This window comes from Nematolebias whitei, chromosome 1 (assembly GCF_014905685.2).
Source record: "Nematolebias whitei isolate Nwh7 chromosome 1, NemWhi1, whole genome shotgun sequence".
Taxonomy (NCBI): domain Eukaryota; kingdom Metazoa; phylum Chordata; class Actinopteri; order Cyprinodontiformes; family Rivulidae; genus Nematolebias; species Nematolebias whitei.
Genome location: NC_056498.1, coordinates 55,631,064 through 55,644,591, shown reverse-complemented (window position 1 = coordinate 55,644,591; position 13,528 = coordinate 55,631,064). Strand labels below are relative to the sequence as shown.

The following is a 13,528-nucleotide window of genomic DNA, read 5'->3' as shown; positions in this document are numbered from 1 at the left end:
CCTATTGAGAGAATGTGGTAGGGATAATTCTCAGCGACAACCATACTAAATTTTAGCTCCATATTTGTAAAGTTGACTTACAGCTAGGCCTGTCGCAATAAACAATAAATCAATTAATTGCATGATAAATTACAATTATCGACCTCATTTTCATTTATCGGTTTTATCGTTTCTTCGCATCTCTTTCTTTCTACTGAAGACACTGGACGACAAAAGACTCAACTCTGGTGCTCTACACTGACCCCACCCTTTCTCTTTAAAATCTGTTTTAACCGTTCAAAATCATGTTTTTGGATCGTTAAAAGCAGCTAAGCTGAGAAGCTAAGCTACGAGTTAAGCTGAAAGGCCGACCTCAGAAAAAAAACTCCGTCTTGTCGAAGTTCCAAAATTCACGGATGAAACTCGTGCCTTCGTGTAAAAAGTTGTTTTTCTCTGCAAAAAGAAGCTGAGAAATGGTTTAATGATGTTTTATTAAAAGCTTTGTGTGAAAAATGTTATGCTAAAGAGCTCAAACCACACAGAGCGTCTGCCATTTTGAGAACCAAAGAGAGACAGCCCATGTCAAGTCAAGGGGCCTCCCTCCCATTTTTCTTAGAGACACGCTGCTCACTCCCTCACTATCCATCCTTCAGTTCAAAGTCTTACACTGCCATCCAGTGGTCAAAAAAAGTACTACACACAAAAATGAACCAACATTTATTCTTAAATTTGACAATTACTAATTATTGTCAAATTTCAAACAATTTTATCGTTTATCGCAATAATTTCTGAGACAATTAATCGCACAGCAAAATTTGTTATCATGACAGGCCTACTTACAGCCATTTCTGTGTTAAGGACAATCAGCTACGGTGGCCATCTTGAATTGGGTCGACTTCAAAAGTTAATCATGACTTTTCAAGAGTTTAATAAAATCTGTTCATTGGTTTGTGAAATATTTTGCTGACCGACAAACACACACACAAACGCAAATACATGATCACCCGGCTTTCATAGCTGTGGGCGATTAGATAAATAAAGAAATTAGGAATTATGTAAGGTTTGCAAGCAAAATATTATTAATATTCCCTGAAGAACATTTCTAAAAAAGAAAGAAAATTCAAAATGACCCCACCAAACACAAACACCTTACATTTATCAACTATCAGTTTATGATACTTGGTTAAACATTAAAACCTCAGGGAAAAAGTCTATACGATAAGAAAGAGCAGTCCAGGACAAAGAACATCAATCATCTTAGAAAGCAGCTGTTTTAAAAATGTTTAGGATTTGCTGTCACGTTCTCATAAATATTTAAAGCTCATTCTTAACCACTGGTATTGTTTCATGTTGAACCTACTTGTAAAGTTTTTTCCAGAGAAAACCAGGAACTTTGAAACCTTCGTCAAACTCAGCATCGCTGTCATCTGTGAGCTCCTCACCGTTTTCTCTCTTCTCCTCTCGTTCTCGAAGTCGCTGCCGCTTCCATCTCCTAGAAGGGCATTGAAGAAATTATTATGGTATGCATGCATACTTAACATAAGCATAGTCTTCCTGTTATACAAACAAAATATTAAGAACATTAAGATTAGCAAAAAACAAACAAAAATGTGCCTCTTAAAAAATAATCAAGGCTATCAATTAAACAGGTGTAAGGACTGCAAATGTTTTCATGTTGTGACCATTTCCCCTGAGCAGGGGAGCATTTACAACATATATGGTAAATGTAAAGAGAATAGTTTTAATAGTGTAGCAGAGAGGCCAGTTAGAGGCACAGTCGTCATGCACCAAATGAAGATTGATACAGACAATTAGTAGTGCAAGTTCCCCAGAAAGGTGTGAGGTGCAAAAGATAAGAATCCATCTTCATTTGGGCCTGGTCCTGTCACCCTGCCACAAAACTGGTCCTTTAGCTGGGCCTGGGAGACCAGACTCTCTAATTAAGTCAAGACTAAGCATTGGTTCAGTTAATTACACTTTTCTGCCCCCACTCCACCCTCCAACCCAACCAGAAAAGCAGCCTGCTCTAATAATATCATTCTTCACACAAGCCATCCTCACCATTCACGCCATGTCTGTGCATTTGAATTGACATTCAGTCACTGTCGTGTAGAAAAAAAAAAAAAAAGGACACATGCCAACACAATTTATTTGGCTGCTATAAATATTAAATCTCATTAGGGCTGCTCTTCCATTAATTTGAGCATTAGAGTGAATGAGCGTATAAAACCATGTGCAGGAGGATAATTAGGCCAGTGCGAGAGCAGAAAGAGAAGAAGAACAGGGAGTGAATTTGCTTAGTCAAGAAGCAGCTGCCAATCTCATCTGGGATTAACTCTCTTCCTGCACTATGGAGCCAGCAAAACTGCTTTTCACCTTAAGTAAAGCAAGGAACAATAGCCTATTTTCCTTCGCTGCTATTACTAATGCGATGCAAAATAAGTTGCAGTCTGGTGTTAGTTAAACATTTATAGATGTGGGTTTGTGCACAAGAGCTGCTGATGAAAACTTTTTGCACTGTTGTGCTCAAGTGTAATTTTGACTAGTTTATGGCTCACACATCAACAATACAAAACTTTACCTTATTCGCTGCCTGTAGTACTCCACATCTCCATCGTCTTTGTATTTTTTGGCTTTTCTCCCCTCTTCCTCTTCACCTGAACTACCAGGACAGTATTCGTCCTCACTCTCTTTTCTTTTTACTTTCTTCCTCCCCTCGTTTTTTTTCTTGTATGGTTTTAGCTCATATTCTTCCTCATCGTCCTCTCCAAAACCTTCTTCCATGGCATCTCTCTCCTCCTGCTCAAAATCTAGCCCTTCATCACTGGGCAGGTACTCTGAGCCCTCGCTGTCAGTTTCCTCTCCCTCAGTGTGTCGCCTCCTCCTTGGTTTATGGAGCTGTGGCTCAGTCTTGGGTCGAGCCTTAGGATGGGCCTTCAGAGCAGTTATTTGCAGCTTTTTCATGCGCTTCTTTAGTTTTCTATCCTTGGATGAGGCAGTTTTGTTCTTTCTTCCCTTTGTCTTCTCACTGGGGTTCAGTGCAGAGCTTTTCTTCTTCTTTAGAAGAGGTAATTTCTTTCTTTCAGTGGCTAACTTGGCCTGGTCCGCCAAGTACTGATCAAAGGCGGAGTCCTCAGCCAGCATCAGTTTTCGAGGCTCCTTCTTTGTCTCTTTCTGTTGTACTCGAGTTCCAAAAGGAGTCATGTGGCCTTTCCGGATCAGCTCCTCCCATTCCGTCTCCTGGGCTGGCATGAGCATGCTGCCCAGCGTGGACGGTCCTGGTTCTGGGACAGCAAACACAAATGCAGAGTTACAATATGCTGTTCAAGAACTAACACATTAAATCTGTCTTTTTTGCGTGTGTATCTATTTGTTTGTTTGCACCAATTAGGAACGAGATGTCTTTGTCTACAGACAAAAGTTTACCATGTAGGCATAAAAAATAAATAAAAATCAAGACGCTACCAGCCACATGGACTCTAGAAAATTGATGGTTTTGTTTAGACAAAAAGGAATGACAGGCTAAAAATAAAAACATTTCACCTTCCTCTCCATCATCTTCAGCCAACAGTTCAGCTTCCACTCTTTGAACATCCTCTCCTCCCAAAATGGCCTGCAATCGCTTCTGTTTCGCTCTGACTTTTTTTAGTTGGTTTTCCTGGATCAAATATTTCCCCCCGCATCATTACAGCGACTATCTTTCTTGTGGTATTGTAATTTTTATATCAAACTAAATATTAAAATATTTAATGTACACATTATTTTACCTTGTTTTCCTTTTGTCGTTTGACAGATTCAAGCTTTCTACCAATGTCCTTACTGGCGGCTGCATAGGGAGACAGCTGCTCAATAATCTTGTTGATTTGTTTTATAGATGACGTTACAGACCTGAAAGACAAGATGTGATTATCAGTAATATTCAGTATGTGACAAACATGGCAAAGATAGGGGCATGATTTTCAGCGTGTTATTTAGCCTCCTGAGACTTTGCGTCCACATATGGGGACATTACATTTTGGCTTTGCTGTACCTTATACTTCACTCTGTTCAATAGTGTTTTAAACTTTGTTAAGTCATGTTAATGTTGTTGTGTTATGCTGTAAAATAAGCCCATTGTCCCCATCTGAGGACATTTTTTTTTTTTACAAAAGTATGTCATAACCATGTAACAAAATACAACTTCCTGTTTGCAGAGGAAGCTTTATTTATACACAAATCAGGTCCATCGAATCACAAATATCTAGGAGATGTGAAAAAAATGCATTGCAAACCAGAGCTCGGGTCTCGGGAAGTTAAAACGTTTCAAAATATACACATCTAAAACATAATCTTATCGAACACAACTCTCTGGAACATTTCAACAAAAACTTACCATGTTGTGAGGACTAATACATAGAAAATTTGCTGATATTATTTTTTGTATTGTACATTACCTGACATCATCCAGCACTGACTGGTACTCCTTCTCAGCCTCTGCTTTAGCAGCAGCCTGAGAAGCCTCCTGGATGGCCTGGTCCACTTGCTGCAGAACGCCTTGCTCGAGGACATCCTGGTCATACACAGCCACTCCAAGGCCTTGAAGTTCATCGGCTCCAGAACTTGCAGAAGCTAACTGGATGTGCTGCCGGTTGATTTGCACCAAGGCTCCTGACCTCTTGCCAGCTAAATGCATTGATGAGGTTATTACATTAATAGACAGTTTATAAAAATCACAACTTCTTTGACATGTGTACCATTATTCTCAGTTATCTCTCATGTGTTGCTCACCACTGTTGCAATCTCCAGGCCCGGTGTTAGTAGGATAGGCAGCAGCTGCCTCACAGCCCTGACTGTTTTCAGGGAAAGTGCAGATTGCTAAGCCCCTTGTAGCTCCATCCTCCTCCAACACTCCGGGTGTGAGAGCAGCACTAACCGTCCTGGAGATGGAGGAGGAGACCTGGGGCTCTGCACTTTCTACAGGCATAATGATGCAGCTGCCAAGAAAGAGACAAAGAAATGTCAATCAAAAGTTCAGTCTGAACAGACCATTGTCTAGATACTAACATTGAAAAATACCCATATTTCGATGCAAAAAGTAATCTTAACTGATGAGAAAACAAATTCCTAAATCAAACACGATTATCTGGGATTTACGTTAGGTTTTTATAAGCAAATTCCGACTAATTTTTAATCAATTCTAAATTAATAATGTAAGTGGTAAATTCGCGAGAATAAATTGTACTAAACAGCGATTGTAACACCAAAAGGCAACGGTACAGAAGGTTAAAATACTGAAAGAAACACTGAATTATGACACACCGAGGTCTTTTGTTTACGTGGCTGAGCTAACGGGCTAAGCTAACAGTGAGCCGAACACCATCGCACCACCGCACATCGGCTTCAATTAAACTACTAAACACGGTCCTACAGCTGAAAACAAACACATTGTCACTACGGTCAGGAAGATAAAATGTCATTTAAATTGAGCATGGACACCACAATGACAGAAATTACTCACAAAGGCAGTTATACAACATCACCAGCCTGTGTTATATCATTTTGACAGGCTTCCTCTTGGTTTCCGGTGCAACAACTTGCTGAACAGCGTCCCCTGCTGGTCGAAGACAGGTAAATAATTTGACCACTAGATGGCGCCACAAACCCAATTATTTAAATTGAAGACACCGGTAAACAGAACAAAGATAACCTAAACCACATTAACGTTGTATGTTTCCCATGTTTTAAGCATAATTAGTTTGGGAGTCTGCAAAATAGCCCTGCTCTAGATAGCAAAAATGTCTGTTCCTCTCTTAAAAAAAACATTAGTTCCATTTGATATAATAAATCTTGCATTTCATGCACACCACAGATGTAAACAATGGCCAAGTATCCGCAGATGCTCAGGGGAAGTTTATTTCCAATGCCTTGCAACAATAAATGCAAATCTTAATTAAAATATCTTCTACGTGCCTCAGCAAATAAAAGTAATCCTTCAAAATTGTATTATCCATGTAAACAAACATAGCTATATAGGGATATATACTGCTGTCACCCTTGGCTTAAAAGATTGAAATGTTGATGAAATGTGGGTCGCCTGCAGAGAAGTATTTCCAGAGATACTGAGAGGGATTTTAATTTAAGAAGTACTGAAATAAATTAAATAAATCATAGTGGCATAGTTTGATTAGTAGAAGATGTGGCATGCGCAGAACACATATTCTTTGTTGGTTTTTCCCTGAACAGAGATATTAAGAGCAACAGTAAAATAAACTATCAAGCTGTGATAAATTACCTATGATGGGGATTAGTAAACATTTTCATTCACGCAATGTTGTCATTGTGAGGTTGAATTGCAAAGAGGAATGTATGTAAGCTGTGACCATAAACCTCCATGCTTGATATATATAACCAGTCATTGACAGCTTTTACCTCTGATGAGAGTAAGATAATATTTATGCATAAGCTTTGTTTTCATCACATCATAGTCCAGGGAAATTTCAGCAGGTTAAACTGAGCTGACAGAAACCACACTAAGCTTACAGGATTTACCAGGAGGCAAAGGCTGTTGGTTTGAACTTTGGGCTTTCTTTTTGTTAGTAACTCACCAATTTGTATGCAAGGGAGTTTGTAGATTTATAGGGTGTAAAAGGGTAGGGTGCAAATCCCAGAGGGGTCCAGTGCTTTTCTGTTAACACCACTGCTCTGTGCTGCTTTGCATTGTGACAGTAGAATAACAAGCACAGCAAGATTTAAAGAGAGGGCTTTTGGTTTTTGTTGAGCAAAGCTTGGTGGGCTCATGTTTTAAAGATTTTCTGTCAAACTGTGCTTCCAACATGTTTGGATGCTTTTGTATATAGAGGAGTACTTCTAATGCAGCTGTGCAGGTGATACACTGTTTCCGTTATTTTCCTTCGGAGGTGGTGGAGTATAAAGAACTGCTTTTTCTGTTATCTCATGCATGCTGATTCTCCATGGTATGATAACATTGTTTTAGATTGAACGGCCTTCATCATCTATCTGGCACCAAACGAATGTACTGCAGGTGAGATCATAAAAAAATAAAAATTAAAAATTAAAAAATTTGAGATGCAAGGACGAAAGTGATGAGAAAAGAAGTATTGTAGTATTTTTTTTTTTTGCTTCAATTCTTTCAAGTTAAAACTTTACATCTCCCCATGACCATCTTTGATGACATCTCACAGTCGTGTAGGCCATAATGACTTATTAAGGTGAGGGACAGTTCTTGGAGTAGCTTTGTTTAGAAAGGCCTTTCTCCATGAGTTAAGTGCATTTCTTGCCCAACAGGTTTACACGTGAATTGAATCTCCTTTTTTGTTACCTGAACAGTCACATTCAAGCCTTTTCTGCTTGTAGGCGAGGACCAAAGTAATATCCAAGCACTACATTTGGCCATTTTCTACCTCAAACAGCCAAAGGCAAGTTTCTCCTTTTATTTTTACTTGAACAATTTCCTTTAAATCAGTTTTTAAAAAGTATATTCCTCAACTTAAGTTTAGAAATATTTAAAGAACACTGTGGTTGTACAGAGAACAAAAAACAGGAAACCCAAATAATTCAACAGTTGCTAAAATAAACGCAAAATAAATAGTAAACTCTTTCACACTCATGAATCCAGAATTATTCTGTTAAACATCCAATTTTTAGGCCAACCACTTCGAAAATATGTATTCACTCTAATTTCTTATATTTTTGTGTAATTTTAAAGGCATACTAACATTATATGCAGTCCACATTGTATAAATTAAACATAAAACTACTTTTCCTAAAATGAATGAATTATTATTATTATTATTATTATTATTATTATTATTATTATTATTATTAGTAGTAGTAGTAGTAGTAGTAGTAGTAGTAGTAGTAGTAGCAGCAGTAGTAGTTCTAGTGTATAATTTACTTTTCTTGGTTAAAAGTCTACATAACTCTGTGTACAAAAACATAGAGAACAGACAGTTGTAATAAAAAAGCATTACTTATATGAGATAATGTACATAATAATAATATATTTACAATCATAAAAACATAGTTTTCCAGCACAATGTTGCCAAACGTTTTATTTGTAAAATTGATTTATAACTTCCCACTTAAAATTTTAGTTAAGAACCTTTAAAGACAAAAACAAAAAGCTACCGCTCCACAGAAAGGTCCCCTTTATGATTACCCCCCCCCCCCCCCACACACACACACACACACAGCCTTTACTGTATGCTGGCAGGCTTGAGAGTCTTATGCAAAAAGTGACTTGTCTTCAGTCTTCAGTGGGTGTTTTGGATCTTAAGTAGAAAAGACAGGATGTGATTTGAAGCTTTAAAACAGTTCATAAAAATCAGCACAGGTGAAGAGTTGCCATGACTCCCATAATGTACATTTAAGCCACATTGTACCTAACCCCTGTGTGGTCATGTTGTAAGGGCTAATGTCTCCCATGTGTTCTGTCCCAGTTCATCCTTGTCTGATTGCGCTCCTGACAGTAATTACGAGGTGGACTTAGTTCTCATCCGGGTGTGTCAGACCACTGCAGTGCTGCTGTGGATCCCCACTTCATCTGCTTGTGATTTTGTTTTACAGCAGGTGTGTGCAACAACCAGTCGACAACTTTACACCACAGTGCTCCTCCTGTAAATATCTAAAAATTGGTTTAGGGAGTGGGAACTACTGCTGCAGGCTGTACTCCTTGTAAAACATTTGGAAGTGAAGTCACTAACTGTGTATCTTCCATGTTAACCTGAGTCAATGGATTACAAAAAGTTCACACAGAATTGTGTTTTTTTAGTAGCTTGAACAAACCACAGCAAGTATCAGAAAGAGGCGTGTGTGGTGCAGGGAGATGTTACACAAAACCACCAAAACCCTACAGTGACAGCTCACTCTATGTGCGTACTCTGAAAATATGCAGTCACTGGTTTGATGGGTTCTGAAGGGTTTTAACAAGTAACAATTGTGGACCACAACAATGTAGCCAGCTCTGTTTTGATGATGTACAGTGGCAGCTGTGGTTTAAGTGGTTTACACAATCTTGACTCAACCCAAAACAAAAGTGCAACAGAGAACTTTCCAAGAACACCATGGGGGACTAGATGGTAAACTGATGAACCAGTCGCTAAGTAAGCAGCACCAGTTAGATCTCTGAAGGACCAGCTAGCACCAGTGATCCTTGTGATGTTCTATTGAATGCATGGAACTAAACAGCACCCTTCGATGGTGTATTTAATAATTTAATTGTGTATTTAATGATTTAATGATGTATTTAGTAATTAAATGATACATTTCATTATTATGTATTTCTTTATTTCATTTTGTCACATATCCGTCCTCCACAGAGTTGGAGAGGTTTGGCCAGTTTAATGGTCATTTTTGAAGGGAAGCCTGTTTCTAAGCGTCCAAGGTTTTACTACTTTTTTAATCCCCAAATCACTCGATTGTAATCTCAATTCAGAAACTTTGCATCACAGATTTACAGTTGAAAAGCTGATGATAGATTTTCTGTCAGGCCCTGAAGCATGCACGGAGGTCGATGAATGGAAATCCAGTGAGTGTCAATCAACAGAAAAACATCCAACTGATGAAGTTTTGGTTAATCTCCAAATAGTTTAAACTGAGCTAAAGCTGTTTTTAAAGCACCAATACCCCACAGGGAGAGAAAAAATGAGGCTTTGTCAATGGTCTTACCTAACGAGTTACAGTAAATCCTGCGCTTAGTGATACAAATACCTCTCCAATACTTCCCTGATCCTGTGAGTCAAAGAATATGAGTGTGTGTTTGTTCATCCCACTCATCTATTGAGCCTTCATCATAATAAACTGTCTGTTTTCACATAATAATCTGTGGTAGTGCCCTGCTAAAGCACAAACCATATCTTCTTCTTCTTCTTTTGGCTTTTCTTGCTTCAGGAATTGCAACAACGTGTCATCCTCCTCCATCTCACTCTGTCCTCTGCATCCCCTGTCCTCACTCCATTTACCTCCATGTCCATGTAAAACACAAACCTTATCAAGGCTTCAACTAAACACACAGACACTGAAACTTAAGAGACATCCAGCAGTTATTGTCATTAAGTAAGTTTGTTTTACGATTTAAAATCTAGTTTTATTTTAAAGTGAACCCATTGGTTGCCTGAAGTGAGTCCACCGGTAGGCCTGATTTGGCCCACGAACCACCAGTTGAATGGCCCTGCTTTATATCACTGAAAAAAAAAAAAAAACAGAAAAACTCCCTCCGCCATGTTTAAATCTATAAAAACTTAATGTTTCATTACACTAAAATGCTTTGAAAATTCCAAATATAATGGTACTCTGGCTTTTTTTTTTTTTTTTTGACCTTATTTAGTTTTTCACAGTAATTTTCCAAACCTTTCAAGGCCAACTATCAGAGCCAGATTCTCCATGTTTTTTTTTTGTGCCATTACCCTGCAGAGCTGCATAGGTTTGATACTACTGTGACCGCAAGTGATACAGTACATCTATAGAACTATTTCAACAAGTCTTTTGTTTGTTGTGCATTTGTTCTCTGTTTCCAACCAACAGCACATGTACCGTCATGATAACTATGTGCTGCACACACAAAGCTGTGACTGCAGGACCTCTGCACACCAGAGACTTGGAAATTCATGACCATAATAAGAGGTTATCACTAAACTGAACAAATAAAGCACAACAATGGGAATCAGTGGTGATGAAGTGAAATGATCACAATAGAGTTCATCAGGGGACAAGAAATCACGCAGTGGTAAACTTTTTTATTAAGGTCTAGGCTAATGTTAGAGGATGAGGAGGGCAAGACAAATTGCTTAGTGGAAATGAGCCGGGTGACAAAAGTCAGGTCGAGCTTCAAGTTCAAAACTCTCTCTTCCTGTCAGAGAACCGAGACATGATCCCGTTGTTCTGGGAACAGGAAACAACCCAACACTTCTTGCCAATTCTACACTTTAATATTTACATGAGAATAAACTTTCTAGTGCTTAATCATTTGCTTGTTTTACAAAAAGAGTTTTAATGTGACATAAATTATTTCAATTTGTCTTCCAAGAATTTTCTTTTGCACAGCTGACATACTGAGAAAGCACTAATTGTATTATAATACCTATGGAACATGAAGAACCTGTGAAAGAATTATACTTCAAATGGTGAAATTGAGAATTAATGTTTGTTTTCTGTTTCAAAAGGTTTGCACATATCGAATATGTTCATGACAAAAGGTAAAAACCAATACTCATGATGAATAGAAAAGTAAATGAAAAGTAATATGACTTGTTACAAAAAAGATTTCTCTTTAGTTGTTTTTCAGTCATGTGATTCAGTCAAAAAAAATTAAAAATATACAGCGAATAAATTCAATTCAGTTTATTTATAAAGCGCTAAGTCACAACAGAAGTTGTCTCAGGGCACTGAACAGAAACATTCATATATATAAAAGTAAATTAATAACATTATTTATCTGAGGAGCAGACTGCTTTGAATTTAACGCCATCACATAACTTTCATCTTGAGCAAGCTTGAAGGTGACAGTGGAAAGGAAAAACTCCCTCATGAGAAAGAAACTTTTAGCAGAACCAGGCTCAGGACAAGCGGCCATCTGCTTCGACCAGCTGGGTTTGAGAAGAACAGATACACAATGGTAGGCCAAGAATCACATGTTAAGATATAAATAATTTTAAATGAAAACTATAATATTTAACAATTCATATAAGAAAATGAAGTAAATTTGTCCTCCAGTAGTCTAAGCCTACAGCAGCGTAACAAGCCAACACTAACTATAGGATTTACCAAAAAGGAAAGTCTTAAGCCCAGTCTTAAAACTGGACAATGTGTCAGCCTTATGGACAGAAACTGGAAGTTGGTTCCACAAGAGAGGAGCCTGATAACTGAAAGATCTTCCTCCCATTCTGCTTTTGGAAACTCTGGGAACCGTGAGTAAGCCTGCAGTTTGAGAGCAAAGTGCTCTATTGGGAAAATATGGAACAATAAGATCTGTAATATAAGATGGAGCTAGGTTGTTGAGGGCTTTGTAGGTTAGAAGTAAGATTTTGAATTATATTCTGGACTTGACAGGGAGCCAATGGAGATAAGCTAAAACTGGATAGATATGATTTCTCCCACTAACTCCAGTTAAGACTCTGGCAGCAGCATTTTGAATTAACTGAAGACTTTTTAAAGAGTGGGCAGCACGGTGGCGCAACTGGTAGAGCTGCTGCCTCTCAGCGAGCAGGTCCCTGGTTCAAACCCCGGTCCAGGGGCCTTTCTGGGTGGAGTTTGCATGTTCTCTCCGTGCATGCGTGGGTTTTCTCCGGGTACTCCGGTTTCCTCCCACAGACCAAAAACATGCATGTTAGGCTGATTGGTAGCTCTAAATTGTCCCTAGGTGTGAGTGAGAGAGTGAATGGTTGTTTGTCTCGTTTGTCTCTATGTGTCCCAGTGATGGACTTGCGACCTGTCCAGGGTGTACCCCGCCCCTCGCACAGTGATTGCTGGACATGGGCACCAGCGACCCCCGTGACCCAAAATGGAATAAGCGGGTAAAGATAATGGATGGATGGATGGACTTTTTAAAGAAGTATTTGGACACCCAGATAATAAACCATTGCAATAGTCCCGTTTATCAAAAAAATATGTTGGTTGTGCATTTTTATCAAAGAAGTTAAATATATTGTCATCTTTAATGAGCCTAAAAAGATCCTAAACAAACCAAAAACATTAATGTACACAAGGCTGCTGAAAAACAAAACAAAAAAAACAGATCTTGTTGTTTCTTATTCAATCAGGCCAGTCGAGCATCACTGTGAGGTTTAGGAGCACCAAGAAAACAAAAAGGCACAAGAAAGTATCATAAAGGCTGCAGGCAGGATCAGTGGCTTTAGTTCATAACCCTCTCTACAAACCATATAGAAAAATATCCCAAGCATAAGGACACTTAATATCCCGCTCACTTTCTGCTCAGGCAAACTCAGCAAACAACCCGAGACACTGTAGACGGTTGTGTTATACAGAAATTGTTGGTTACCTTAATTTCAACCAGTTTGAGTTATAGCAAAGGACATAAAAGATGAAAAAAAACCTACTACACCACTGCCAACCTGCTGTTTTCTTTCTATTCTTTTCTTTTAATTCATTGTATCACTGCTTCATGTATGAACTTTCCCCCAAACTTGGTGTGCACCCATTCCGTCTGTCCTCAACAAATGTAATTTAATAAAATAAGCTAAACACATGAGTCTACATTTCAATACTTTCATCCATAATATTTGGTATGTCTTGAAACATTCTAATAAATGACAGCCTAAAGTTATTGAGCAATTAAATCTAAAAGTGGGAAAACATTGTGATTTCACAACTTCTAATAACTGGCCTCCTCGACTGCCAGCAGTATTTTGTTAAAACATGTTGCAACCGAATACACTGAACCACTTCTGAGTCTTCTTACAACTCACATGTAAAAAAACGTTAACAATTTTCTGACACACTAATAATTTATTAGTCCTAATTAAAGAAATAGTTCCTTCAGTAAATTTTGAATTATTGTGTCTCATTTCTTTATTTAACGGTACATTGGTTTTGT

General features: G+C 38.3%; 1 protein-coding gene across 1 annotated transcript in view; it reads right to left on the bottom strand.

Annotated features, from left to right (window-relative positions):
* Positions 1 to 4,942, bottom strand: part of ercc6 (excision repair cross-complementation group 6) — a 13,011-nt gene extending 8,069 nt beyond the window's left edge. The window contains exons 1-7 of the mRNA XM_037695146.1: positions 4,747 to 4,942; positions 4,413 to 4,641; positions 3,747 to 3,867; positions 3,523 to 3,637; positions 2,561 to 3,263; positions 1,340 to 1,471; positions 984 to 996 (exon numbers count right to left, since the gene is read on the bottom strand). Of these exons, the coding sequence (XP_037551074.1) occupies positions 984 to 996; positions 1,340 to 1,471; positions 2,561 to 3,263; positions 3,523 to 3,637; positions 3,747 to 3,867; positions 4,413 to 4,641; positions 4,747 to 4,942 (1,509 nt within the window). The remainder of the gene's footprint in view (positions 1 to 983; positions 997 to 1,339; positions 1,472 to 2,560; positions 3,264 to 3,522; positions 3,638 to 3,746; positions 3,868 to 4,412; positions 4,642 to 4,746) is intronic.
* Between the last annotated feature and the right edge of the window lie 8,586 nt (positions 4,943 to 13,528).